Source organism: Acomys minous (genome assembly GCF_964271855.1).
Source record: "Acomys minous genome assembly, chromosome: 13".
NCBI classification, from domain to species: domain Eukaryota; kingdom Metazoa; phylum Chordata; class Mammalia; order Rodentia; family Muridae; genus Acomys; species Acomys minous.
The window spans coordinates 9,345,631-9,358,823 of record NC_140495.1 but is presented as its reverse complement, the minus strand read 5'-3'; the positions used below and the strand labels follow the sequence as shown (position 1 = coordinate 9,358,823).

General features: G+C 49.5%; 1 protein-coding gene across 1 annotated transcript in view; it reads right to left on the bottom strand.

The window, feature by feature from the left end:
* Positions 1-12,771, bottom strand: part of GPD1L (glycerol-3-phosphate dehydrogenase 1 like) — a 40,017-nt gene extending 27,246 nt beyond the window's left edge. The window contains exon 1 of the mRNA XM_084754549.1: positions 12,541-12,771. Within this exon, the coding sequence (XP_084610675.1) occupies positions 12,541-12,587 (47 nt within the window). The 5' untranslated portion in view covers positions 12,588-12,771. The remainder of the gene's footprint in view (positions 1-12,540) is intronic.
* Between the last annotated feature and the right edge of the window lie 422 nt (positions 12,772-13,193).

Below are 13,193 nucleotides of genomic sequence, written 5' to 3'. Positions count from 1 at the left end.
ATGTCATGACATCCGCTCTGGCATGCTCACCTGTGCAAGCCCTGACTAACACATAAACGTGGTAATAAATACATTTTTACATGTGCAAAGCTCTGTGCTGGATGGCACTGAAATAGGGAAAATAAGAAAAAAGGTGGCAGGATCTGTAGTCCAGCTGGTGGACAGCTTACCTAGAATGTGTGAAGTCCTGGCCGTCACCCTCAGTACCACTAAACTAGGTACGGTGGCGCACACTTGTAATGCTAGCACTTGGGAGGAGGTGGAGGCGGAGACATTGGGAGTTCAAGGTCATTTTATTAACTTACCAGCCAGCCTCATGCCCCGTCTCAAAGAAGCAGGAAGAGAGAGTGGACTGCAGGGCATGGAGGGAAGGCAGCATGGACCTGGGTGTGCCAGCCTGAGGAGGGACAGGCCAGCATGGCTCTGGTGCCCACCAGGCACCATGCACTTCCCAGTACCTCATCAACACTGCCTGTTTCCAGTCAGCCACTGAAGGAGCCGCTGGAGTCTACCAAGTTGGAGGGACAGACTCCACCCACATGTGAATCTGATCTTTGGCTTTAGTTTCTGATTAGAGGGTGGGCCAGATGGCTCAGTGCGAAAGGACACTTGTCATCAAGCCTGAGGACCTGAGCTCTAGCTCCAGGACTGACAAGGTGGAAAGAGAAAGCTGACGCCCGAGGGTCCTTCTCTGACCTTCACTGGGGGATGTGCGCCACTCCTTAAGTGAGGAAATGTGAGGGTGGAGTGGCCGAGAGCCCTGGCTGCTCTTCCAGAGGACCAGCGTTCGATTCCCAGTCCTCACATGGGGCTCACAGCTGGCTGGCTGTTATCTCCAGCCCCCGGGATGGGCTGCCTTCTTCTGGCCTCCATGGACAATGTATGTTTATGGCACACAGGCATATACGCAGGCACAACACCCATACACATAAAATAAAAATAAAGGTACAGATAAAGATCTTTAATGCAATTTCAACTTTTGTAAAGTAAATATATAAAGGGAGTTAGTTACATCATGTCTGGATTTACTAACGGGAGCTGAGGCTATAACTCAGGTCCTCATACTTGCAGGGTAAGCACTTTTACCAACTGAGCCATCCCCCAGCCTCTGCTCTCTCCTTTAACCAAGAAGGAAAGAGGTGCAGGGGGAATGAGCATGAGACCATGCTTTCCTCAACCCGAGTCCCCGCCCCTCCCAGGGCTGCTCTGAGCTGACCCCGTCCCTCCCAGGGCTGCTCTAAGCTGAGGTTCAGCGGGCAACCTGCGATGTTGGTGACTGTTCTGTAGAACGCCGCCGCCCGCCTAGTCTTCAGTCCTAAGCATTATGAATACTCGCATGCGGCCACCCAGGCAGAGCCACGGTTAACACAGTGTGTGATTCTCTGTAGTTAAAGGGCTTTTAAAGTACAATCACATGCCAGAGAATCAGACACAAACGTGAAAAGGTTTTTCAGCATAAATTCAACTTGGCGCAGTGTTTATTGGATCTCTGTGTGGAGACGCTTTCCAAGTGTAAAACCAAAAGAGGAAACCACAGAGATGGGGGAATCAATGTGAGCCCTTCACTTAAAGGGAAGGAAGAAGATGACAGGGCCTCTGGAGACTGCAGGAGCCCGCAGTGGGAGGGTGCTGTCCACAAAAGGCAGCACGTGGCTGGGAACGTAGCTCAGCTGGTAGAACTGTAGCACCAAGCTCTGCTCCATCTCTCACACCATATAAGCTGGTTTTCTAGACAGAAAGTTCCTTGACCTACTAAGCACCCCCCCATCTGTGACCCCCCCCCCCATCCCCACCCTCAACCCTGCCTTTGCAACAGAGGATCATGTGCCCAGGCTGGTCTCTAACTCCATTTGTAGCTGAGGACCCAAGGATGAGTTTGAACTTCTGGTTCTTCTGTTTCCACTCCCCCAGTGCTGGGATCACAGGTTTGTGCCCGGGTTTCCTGCACAGTACACAAGCCCTCTACACAGAGTGTCATCTCCACAGAGACTCTCAGAAGACGCTCATAGTGGTGAGAGCACAATGGGACCCAGCTCGTGGGGGAAGAATGTGAGGATTGGAGTTCAAATCCCTAGAACCCGCGTAAAGCCAGGAAGGTGAAGTGACCATTTGACATACCAGTTCATGAGAGACAGAGACAGAATTCAGGGCAAGCTGGGTAGCTGGACAGTCCAGAGTGGGTGAGCTCTAGGCTTAGGCATGGAGACCCTAAGATGGGGAACAGCACCTGACAGCAGCTTCAGGCTTCCACATGCACGAGTGCGCACGCGCACACGCACACACACACAAATACACAGAAAAGGAGAAAGACCCCATGAGTTACAGAGGTTCCCTCTAATCTTAGAGGAAGGAGGACAGAGCTCAGGCCATTTCTGTACACATAGCCAGAGTTCAGGCTGTTAGGTCAGTTCTTGAAGAAACTCGTTCTTTGGTTTTGTAGCTTTTAGCCCATGAAAACCGCTTCCTTTTTCTAGCACTGGGGAAAAAACCAGGTAGAAGCAACCAGAGGATGAGAAGGAGAAGCTGCTCCACTGCCTCGGACAGTGTTTCTCAAGCTTGGGGGAGGCGGGTGCTTAAACAGGGGAAATGGGGGCCCAGTTCCTCACCCCACTGACGCCAGCTGCAAGACATTTGTTTCCATTTGTATATTAAGCTCCTGGGCCTGATGCCACTGGATGCCAGGTAGTTATAAATCAAGGGTTTGCGACCAGGCTAGGTTGGTGGAATGCATGGTTTGCATGAATCTAGGAAAGGCTGGGCCCATAATCCCACACAGTGCAGCATGTCTGTAATCCCAGGACTCAGAAGAAAAGGCTAGAGGATCAGAGCCGGTCTCTGCCATAGCAAGACCACCATGGAAACACAAAGAGCAACAACAAAAACAAAGCAGTCAGGGGTAACAGCTCAGTCTGGTAAAGTGCTTACCTTGTGAACATAAAAACCTGAGTTTGAGCCTGGTGTGGTGGTACATGCCTTAAATCCCAGCACTCAGGAAACAGAGGCAGGCGATTGCTGTGAGTTTGAGGGCAGCCTGGTCTACAAAGTGAGGCCAGGACAGCCAAGGCTACACAGAGAAACCCTGTCTCAAAAAACAAAAACAAAAACAAAAAACAAAAAACAAACAAACAAAAAAAGAAACAAGCAAGCAAACACACACACACACACAAAACAAAACAAAACCCCTGAGTTTGAACTCCAGAATTCATATAAAGAAAAGCTGGGCATAGTGGGGCATACTTGTAATCTCAGTGCTGGGGAAGTGGAGGCAGGCACTTGCTGGCCAGGCAGCCTAGGCCTATTTGGTGAGCTCTGAGCCAAGGACAGAGCAACAAACACAAGGGGAGAAACAGGAGTCAAGGAAATGCTTTAGTACATGAAGTGACTTGCTGCCAAGCCTCACTCTGAGTGCGATGCCAAGAATCCACAAGGTGGAAGGAAAGAATCAGCTCCCAAAAGCTGTCCTCTGATGGACAACATCCATGCACTATGGTGAACACACACATGCCCACATACTAAATACAAACAAGGTCACACATATAGGGCCTGCACAATACCACCACCAGCTGATGTCTATAAATGGATGGGGCCCCCACCTGGGCAATTAGTGGCCGCTGAGAGAGGGAAGACCAGTCCTCTCCAGGCACACACAAGAGCAACACTAAATGGACTCAGCCAGTGGTATTTATATATGAGTGCATGTGTATTTGCAACAGATTAAAGAATGACATCATGATGTTGAGAGTGCGTAGGGAGAACAGGGGAGGAGTTAGAGAGGGGAAAGGGTGGGTAGACATGATGTAAAGACAATGCTAATGTATGAAATTCTCAAATATACTAAAGTATAAAAACAATGTTTTTTTAGTTGGGTGGGGGGTGACACATGCCTTTAATCCCAGCACCCAGGAGGCAGAGGCAGGCAGATCTCTGTGGGTTTGAGGCTAGCCTGGTCTACAAAGCAAGTCTAGGACAGCCAAGGCTACATAGAGAAATCCTGTCTCAAAAAACCAAGAGACAAGGTTTCTCTGTGTAACAAGAGAGCCCTGGCTGTCCTTGGACTCACTTTGTAGACCAGGCTGGCCTTGAACCCACAGAGATCCTCCTGCCTCTGCCTATGAGTGTGGGGATTAAAGGTATGTGCCACCATGCCCAGCTGTATAAAATTTTTAAAAACTAAAATGCAACAATAAAGTTGAACATTGGCTGGGCATGGTGGCGCACGCCTGTAATCCCAGCACTCAGGAGGCAGAGGCAGGAGGATCGCTGTGAGTTCGAGGCCAGCCTGGTCTACAAAGTGAGTCCAGGACAGCCAAGGCTACACAGAGAAACCCTGTCTTGAGAAACAAAAACAAAATAAAGTTGAACATTGTTTTGAGGAAGACAACCAGGGACAGACACACACACACACACACACACACACACACACACACACACACACACACACACGCTAACTAAATAAGCAAATGTAGTTAAAAATATTAAGAACCATGGCCAACAAAAGCCAGCTTCCCAGGTCTCCCCAGCACCCTGAGAAGATCACCCAGGATTAGTATAAAATACAGACCTCAGGTCACTGCAGAAGGGACTATGAGTCTCAAAGCACACTGCATCCTCCCATGTAGGGAGGGAGGGCAGTAGTCTAAGGAACAGCTTGGGAGCCAGCTCCCTGTCTCTGTCTCAGCCCCTTGCTTTGCAGCAGGCCTTGGGCAACCTGCACCTATAAATCCTTACACCAAAGGTATTCTGAGGTATGCGTGAAACTACGGTTGTGACTGAAGAGACTGGTGAGAGAGATGGTGTCCCAGTGCTCTGTGTCATCTGCTGGGCTCTTTGCTCAGCCCACCACACTTCACCAGGGCCACCCTGAAGTCCCTCGACTGACACCAGCAGCTAGGTGATGTTTAAGTCGGGAGTAGTGACTCATGCTTGTAATCCCAGCAACCGGGGAGGCAGAGCCGGGAAGACCAACAAGGATCGGAGGCTAGACTGGTCTACGCAGCGCATTCTAGGACTGACGTGTCTGAAAATAGAGATAGTGGCTCACCATGCAGCCCCCGGTGGCCTTGAACTCAAATCTGCTTCCCAGTTGCTTGGACAAAAGGCCATGTACCAGGCATGTTTAGTCCTGTTTGTGTTGTTCGATTTGTTTTTGTTTTGTTTTGTTTTGTTTTGTTTTGTTTGAAACAATGCTCTGTACTCCAGGCTTGCCAAGTAACCACTTTGTAGCCCAGGTTGACTTTGAAGTCTTGGAAAACTACCTACTTACATCTCTCAAGCGCTGGGATTCCAGATGAGTATGCTTTGTGTGTGTGTGTGTGTGTGTGTGTGTGTGTGTGTGTGTGTGTGTGTGTGTTGAGAGAGAAAGGGAGGGGGAAGACCATGGTGCATATGTGGAGTTTGGAGAACAACTTGTGAGCCTTGGTTCTCTCCTCGTACCAGGTGGGACCTAGAAAGCCAGCTCAGGTCATCAGGCTTGCAGCAAGCATCTTCACCGGCTGAGCCATCTTCCCTACCCATGATCCTCTAGGTTTTTCACTGGGCTATGGCAAGATTGACAGTTGAACAGTACCCCAGCACCAGGCAGCTCCCACGGATGTTCAGGGCTCCTCTGGCCTCTCTGTCACCAGTCTACTTAACAGACACCCCCACCCTGCATCCAGGACACGAGTACCTTACCAAGGCCACCTTGCTGTCCTACACATCGTTCACGGCCCTTGGTGTCAGGTGGCATGAGGGCGGCACTTGGGCCTGAGGGTTATGGCTATACCTTAGCTATAAGTGGCTCTAAGACTATTTACATAAAAACTCATATCACTAGTTGTAAAGATTGCTTAAGCAACATTTACATTCCTGTGGTCAGGACCAGATATGGAAGGAAGGCTCGACTCCTGTTTGAAAATGAGCAAAAGGCTAAAGTCCTTTCAGGGGAAAATCTGCCCTTTTCAGCTGCAGAGGCGCCTGGGGTAAGGAGGCCTTTGGACCATGTGTTGCTCATAGCAGCACTGGGGATGCAGAGGCAGGTGGATCGCTGTGAGTTCAAGTCCAGCCTGGTCTTCATATTGAGTCCTTGTCTTATAAAAACAAACCAACAAACAACAAAAACCCACACACAGTGTGGTTTGCCTGTAATCTTAGCACAGGGAAGTAGAGGCAGAAGGATCAAAAGTTCAAATTCAGGACTGGAGAGATGACTCAGAGGTTAAGCACATTGCTGCTCTTCCAGAGGACCTGGGTTCGATTCCCAGCACCGACATGGTGGCTCACACTGTCTGTACCTCCAATTCTAGAGGATTTGATGATTACTTTGGCCTCCAAGGATACCAGGAACACATGTGGCACACAGATACTCATGCAAGCAAAACAGCTCCACAAAAATCGATGTCTTTTTTAAAAAGTTATATAGCCAGGCAGTGGTGGTGCACGCTTTTAATCCCAGGACTTGGGAGGCAGAGGGAGGCGAATCGCTGTGAGTTAGAGGCCAGCCTGGTCTACAAAGCGAGTCCAGGACAGTCTCGTTTACAGAGAGAGACCCTGTCTCAAAAACCAAAACCAAAACCAAAACCAGTTATATAAATAAAAGCCTACAGTACATATTAAAAAGTAGTTCAAAGGGCCAGGCTTGATGGTACAAGCCTTTAATCCCAGCCCAGAGGCAGGTGGATCACTGTTAGTTCAAGGCCAGCCTGGTCTACAAAGTGAGTCCAGGACAGCGAGGGATACACAGAGAGACCCTGTCTTGAAAAACAAAAAGGTTTTCTTGAAAAAGTCTTGAAAAAAAAAAGTCATCCTTTGTGCCGAGTTCAAGGCCAGGCTGGGCTATAAAAGACCCTTCTAAAAAGAAAAAAAGAAAAGAAAAAAAGAGGGGAAAAAAAAAAAAAAAAGAACACTGTGTTTAAAATGCTAACATGTAAGCTATGCCAGACTCCAGTCCACAGTTTATATCTTTGAATCTTATCTTCTAAGCCCTTATTCATCTCACACCTGAGTGTCCTGTTTCTGAAAAGGGCACGATTCCCTAAAGAGTATAGTACCCTAAAGAAAGAACACTGTAGAGGAATGTTAATTCAGAACATGGCTGCTTTGGTGAGAGATCATGTCCAAAGACCTTCTAGGTCTGTGTGATTAGGCTGGAATACAGACATGCCTGTAATTTCAGGATACAGAGGCAAACAGATCTCTGGTTCAAGGTCAGCCTGGTTTAAGGCAAGTTTCAGGTAAAGAAAAACTTAGGTCTAGGGGAGGTGGTACACACCTTTAATCCCAGCACTCAGGAGACAGAGGCACACAGATCTCTTGGGTTCTAGTCAGTTCTGTTCAAGCAGTTTGGTTGGGTCAGTGAGTTGAGAGGCAGTGCAGTGGAGTTGAGTTTGTGGAATTCAGAGGCAGTTTTTACTGGGAGAGTTTTACAGAGACAGATTGAAGAGAGAACATACTAGATGCAGGTAAAGAGAGAACAATCCAGAGAAGATGACTGCTAGAGTTAGTTTGAGGCCAACCAGAGCAATTCAGTGAGAAGCTGAGAGAAGCCAGACTGAATCAGTCAGCTTGGAGAGGAATTTGAGCCAGAACAGCTGAGTTGAACCAGCCAACCAGAGTTCAAAAAGAGCTAGAAAGGGTGAGCTTGGGGCTGGAGAGACGGCTCAGAGGTTAAGAGCATTGTCTGTTCTTCCAAAGGTCCTGAGTTCAGGTCTCAGCAACCACATGGTGGCTCACAACTATCTATAATGAGATCTGGTGTCCTCTTCTGTCATGCAGGCACACATGCAGTCAGAATACTGTATAAATAGTAAATAAATAAATCTAAAAAAAGAAAGAAAGAGAGAGAGAGAGAGACAGAAAAAGGGTGAGCTTATTCAGCAATAATTCTCAGAGGCTGAAAATATTCAGGCCTAGAAGATTGTACTAACACTAGAAGATTCCAGGACTAGGCCTAGGTTAGCAGATGGAGGCAATAAGCCTCGGAGACAACAATTATATCAAGAGAATAAAAGCTACTTTTATAGAGTACAGTACCCTAAAGAGCATGGTACCAAAGAAAACAGTACCCTAAAGAGCACAGTACCTACTAGGGGCAAACACTGGAGTGTATACAACGCAGAACTGAACGTTCCATCTCCACCCACCATAGTTTTTGAGGCAGGATTTCACTTTTATTCTGGCTGGTCTAGAACTTACTATAATAGCCCAGGCTAGCCTTTACTTGTGGCCTTCCTGCCTTCGCTTCTCATGTGCAGCAGGTACAGACGTGAGGCATTCTGCCCTTTTCTGGCCCCTCTCTGTTGTTTTCAGTTCCTGTAATGGGGCAGCTCTCGGGGAGTGGGGATCCTCTCTCTAGGACTGGAGTGTCTCTGTAGCCATAGTGACGGCGGGGAGCCAACAGCTGTTTCTGTCTGATCCCGTATTTAATGGAGGCAGGCAGCCAGCCCAAACCTTTCCGAACATTTCTCAATTGCTGTGTCACAGGCACAGTTCCACCCACCCCCGGTGCTGGAGAGGACCAAGAACACAGCCCACAACATCAGAGGGAAGATGCTTCGGGCTGGCAGCCAAGCCTCCATGAAAGGCCAGAGAGTTCACTTGACAGACCTTGTTCCAGTTCAGTCTAGCATGGCAGAGCCGGGCCACTTCTGCCTGTGCCTGACAAACTGGGGAAAGGGCTGTCCTCTGTGGAGTGGTACAGGAGAAGGAAGGGTGCCTGTGAGTCTACCACCAGGGGGTGGAGGCAGGGGCAGGAGTTCAAAGCCATCCTCATCTAGGACAAGGCCAACCTGGGTTAAATGAGGCCCTGTCTCAAAACAACAACAGACTGTGCTTGGTGGGTGCTTGCCCAGTGGCAGAGCCAGCAAGGCAGCTGACATTTGTCTGACGTGACCTTGGTATCATAAATGGTAAAGTCAAGTTGAAGGTCTATGTGAAGCTTTGAAGAGGACAGACAGGAATCCCATTTTAGGTGGCACAGAGCAATCTGCTGTCGCCCCAAGTGGCACACCAAAAAGCACATAGTGGGGTATCAGGTAAAAGTGCACAAGCCTGGTGTCTAAGTTGGATCCCCAGAGCCTACAGACAAGAACTCTCAAAAGTTGTCCTCTGACTTCTGTAGGAACTGCCACCCCTACACACACACACACACACACACACACACACACACACACACACACACAAATCCAGTAGAAAATAAAGACAGGTATGGTGGCACACACCTTTAATCCCAGCACTCGGAGGAGGAGGCAGGCAGACTTTTGTTTTGTTTTGTTCTGTTTTGTTTTATTTTTTTTGAGACAGGGTCTCTCTGTGTATCTTTACCTGTCCTGGTCTCGCTTTGTAGACCAGGCTGACCTCGAACTCACAGCGACCCACCTGCCTCTGCCTCTCGAGTGCAGGGATTAAAGGCGTGCACCACTACACCGGGCTGCAGGCAGAATTTTGTAAATTCAAGGCCAGCCTTGTCTACTATAGTGAGTAGAAGGCCAGCCAGGGGTAACTAGTATAAAAGTAACTTATTCTCCTCATGTAATGGTCATCTCAGAGGCTTACTGCCTCCATCTGCTAACGTAGGCCTAGTTCTGGGAGCTTCTAGCCTCCGTATACTCTAACCTAGGCCTAGACTGTTTTCAGCCTCTGAGACTCACTGCTGAATAAGCTTGCCCTTTCTAGCTCTGGCTGCCTGGTTCAACTCAACTGTTCTTGCTCAAATTCCTCTTCAAGCTGACTGACTCAATCTGGTTTCCTCTCAGTTTCTCACTGAATTGCTCTGCTTGGCCTCAAATTAACTCCAGCAGTCTGTTCTAATCTTCTGGCTCCTTCTCATTCTCTGGCTTTTTCTCTCTTCAGCATCTCTCTGTAAAACTCTTCCAGTAAAAACTGCCTCTGAATCCCACAAACTCAACTCCACTGCCACTGCCTCTCAACTCACTGACCCAACCAAACTGCCTGAACAGAACTGACTAGAACTCAAGAGATCTGCGTGCCTCTGTCTCCTGAATGCTGAGATTAAGGACCTAAACTTTTCTTTACCTGAAACTTGCCCTAAACCAGGCTGGCCTTGAACTCAGAGATCTTCTTGTCTCTGTCTCCCGTGTTTGTATTCCTGCTGGACCACACAGACATAGAAGGATGTGATTTTTTGCCAGAGTTGCCATGTTCTGAATTAAAATTCCTCTACAACAAAGGGAGACTCTGTCTCAAAAAACTAACTAATGATTGAATGAAATTAAACAATCAGGTGTAGTGACACAGGCCTTTAAGCCTAGCACTGGGGAAGCAGAGGTTGGCAGATCTCTATGGGTTCAAGGCCAACCTGGCCTATATAGCAAATAACATATTAACGGTAACATAGTACCTGGGCATGGCTAGGGAGGCAGAGGCAGGTGGATTGTTGTGAGTTTGAAACATGCCTGGTCTATAAAGTGAATCCAGGACAGCCAAGGCTACACAAAGAAACCCTGTCACAAAAACCCAAAAAACAAAAACAAACTAAGACAAAAAACATATTAAGAACCAATCTTTAAAAAGAAATAAGTAGGGGCCCAAGAGATGGCTCAGTGGTTAAGAGCACTTGCTGCTCTTAAAGGGGACCTGAGTTCTGTCCCCAGCAACAGCATGGTGGCTCACAACCATATGTAACTCAGTTCCAGGAAATTCTGTGCCTTCTTCTGAACTCCGAGGGCATCAGGCACACATGAGTGCACTTACATGCATGCCCGCAAAACACTCATACACATAAAAATAAAAGTTAAGCAAATTATGATAAAAGTGAAAAGTATGGCTGGGCAGTGGTGGCGCACACCTTTAGTAATACCAGCACTCAGGAGGCAGAGGCAGGCAGATTGCTGTGAGTTCAACGCCAGCCTGGTCTACAAATCGAGTCCAGGACAGCCAAAGCTCCACAGAGAAACAAACAAATAAACAAACAAAAAAGAAGAAGAAGAAGAAGAAGAAGAAAGAAAAGAAAAGAAAGAAAAAAATATGACCTTGAATTCCCAGTTCCCCTGGAATTCCAGGCTCTTGGCTTTTAAAACACTTTGGAGTCTGGCTGGGAGTGGGGCTGCTTCTGAGGATAGGCAAGGCCTTGGGGTTTGATCCCCAGCAGCACAGAGAGTGAATGCATTAACTTAGCAACAGAATGGTTTTAAGCTAATTGAGCGTGGCTTGGGGAGTTTCCTGGCTGGTAGAGCTTTCACTGCTACTCAAAAGGCTCTGGGTTCAATCTCTATCAACACACACACACACACACACACACACACACACACACACACACACACACTCCATCATGTAGCGCTTGCACTACCTTTAATGCCAGTACTCAGATCTCTGTGAGTTGAGGCTAGCTTGGTCTGTGCAGCAAATACCAGGCCAGAGCTGAAATAAGACCTGTCTCAGAAAAAAAAAAAAAAAGTTCGCTTTCAGACATTCGTTATTCACTTAGCATAAGCCAGGCAACAGGTAAAGAATTGGGCATGCCGGGAGAGCTCTCCGGAGACAGACAACTAAAAGGTGAGGCCAACACAAGGGTAGAGGTCAGCAATACGAGCCTGGGGAGAGGCCACCCGTCCAGTGGCAATGGAAAAAAACAGCCAGTTAAGGTTTCCTCCAAAAGTACTTTCAGAGCCAAGTCTTCAAAGGTACGACTAAAACCAGTCAGATGGTGCCCATGACTCCTGTTCTGTACGGCTTCTAGAAGCTTGAGCTGTGGTGTGAGTCAGACCAAAGGAAAACACGAGGGGACAGGAGCCAGGAAATGCAGGATGGCCCGCAACTGTTCACCCAACTCCCTGGGCCGCGGGAAAAGTCTGGAACACAAGCACTATGTTCGCCTCCTACTCACTGAGACCCCAACTTCTCCAGTGTTAAGTATCACCAGGGTATCGAAACCTCTGGAAGGACTTGAAAACCCTCCAAGCACCAAGAGCTTTACAAGTGAAGTCAAATACAGCTCTATGGTGACACAACGCTCCGTAAACACCTTCTCCCAGGACCCTCAAGTCCCGCCAGCGAGGCCTGTGGGGAATTGATCCCCCTTTCAGACACTATGTTAGCACGATTGGGAAACAGTCACTAGAGGAGGTGAGAATTTCCTCCCAAAGGACAACTTCTGTCCCAGCTAGCAAGGACCCTCTTTTCCTTCCCTGCCTTGGTTTCCCAATATCAAAACTGCAGTAAGAAAGACTGAGCCTTCCCAATTCCCCACGCGGGGGTGATTGGCCAGGGAGAATGGAGAATGCCCTTAGGGTGTCTTGCTAAGTCCCTGAGTGTGGCGACCAGTGGCCGGTGCCCACACGGTTACCAATGCGCAGACAGGTGCCCGCGGGCGCGGTGCGCGCTGCTACCCAGGCCACCCGGGCGGGGCACCTCGCGCGCCGGTGCCCCGGCATGTCCTCTGTGCGTGCAGTGCCCAACCGGGACCTGCGATCGCAGGCCCGCCTCTCTGCCTGCCGGCAGTACCCTGGTGACCACACCGCAGCAGCCGGCGAACAGCCTTGGCTCTCTCCCGGAACCGGGGCTTCCTGGAGGCGGAGCCCGCGCCGCCCACCCGCCGCTGCTCACCAGTTCCCTGAGCCCACGATGCACACTTTCAGAGGCGTCGCTGCCATGGCCAAGCCGGATCGCCGCTGCACACACTCTTCCTCCCGGGGCCGGGTTGGATCGCCGCTGCAAGCCGAAGCGCTGCTGCACACACCGTGCCTTCCAGGCAAGCTGCTCACCTCCGCAGGAACGGCCTAGTGTAGCCGCTCCGGGCGACCCCGCCCCGCCCTCCCCTCCGCCAATGGCCACCGCCACTCCGCCTGGGCGCCTAGGGCCACAGCTGACAGCCGGGAGGACCCGCCCCGCCACTCCCAAGAACCACTGCGCACGCCTGGTCTGGGCTGATGGCCTGGTCAGCCTCTGGTGTCGCCCCACCCCTACCCTAGGAATGTTGGGATGTGTAGTTCACCTCCTGCGGGCTCCTAGACTGTAGTTCCAGGCACGCCACGTGCAAGCCAATGTCATTGCGCAAAGACTGGAGCCCCGAGCTCCTGCTGCTGTGTGGCACTCTCCCGGACACAGCAGGCCCGACGTAGCCTATTTTCTTTCTGCGCAGGGACAGCTGTCACCTAAGGGTGGAGAACAGAGACGCTAAGCGGTTGATTCTGAATTCACCCAAACTTGGGTTTGGTGCCCGCACCTGCTTTAACAGCGTCTGCCATATTCATATACAC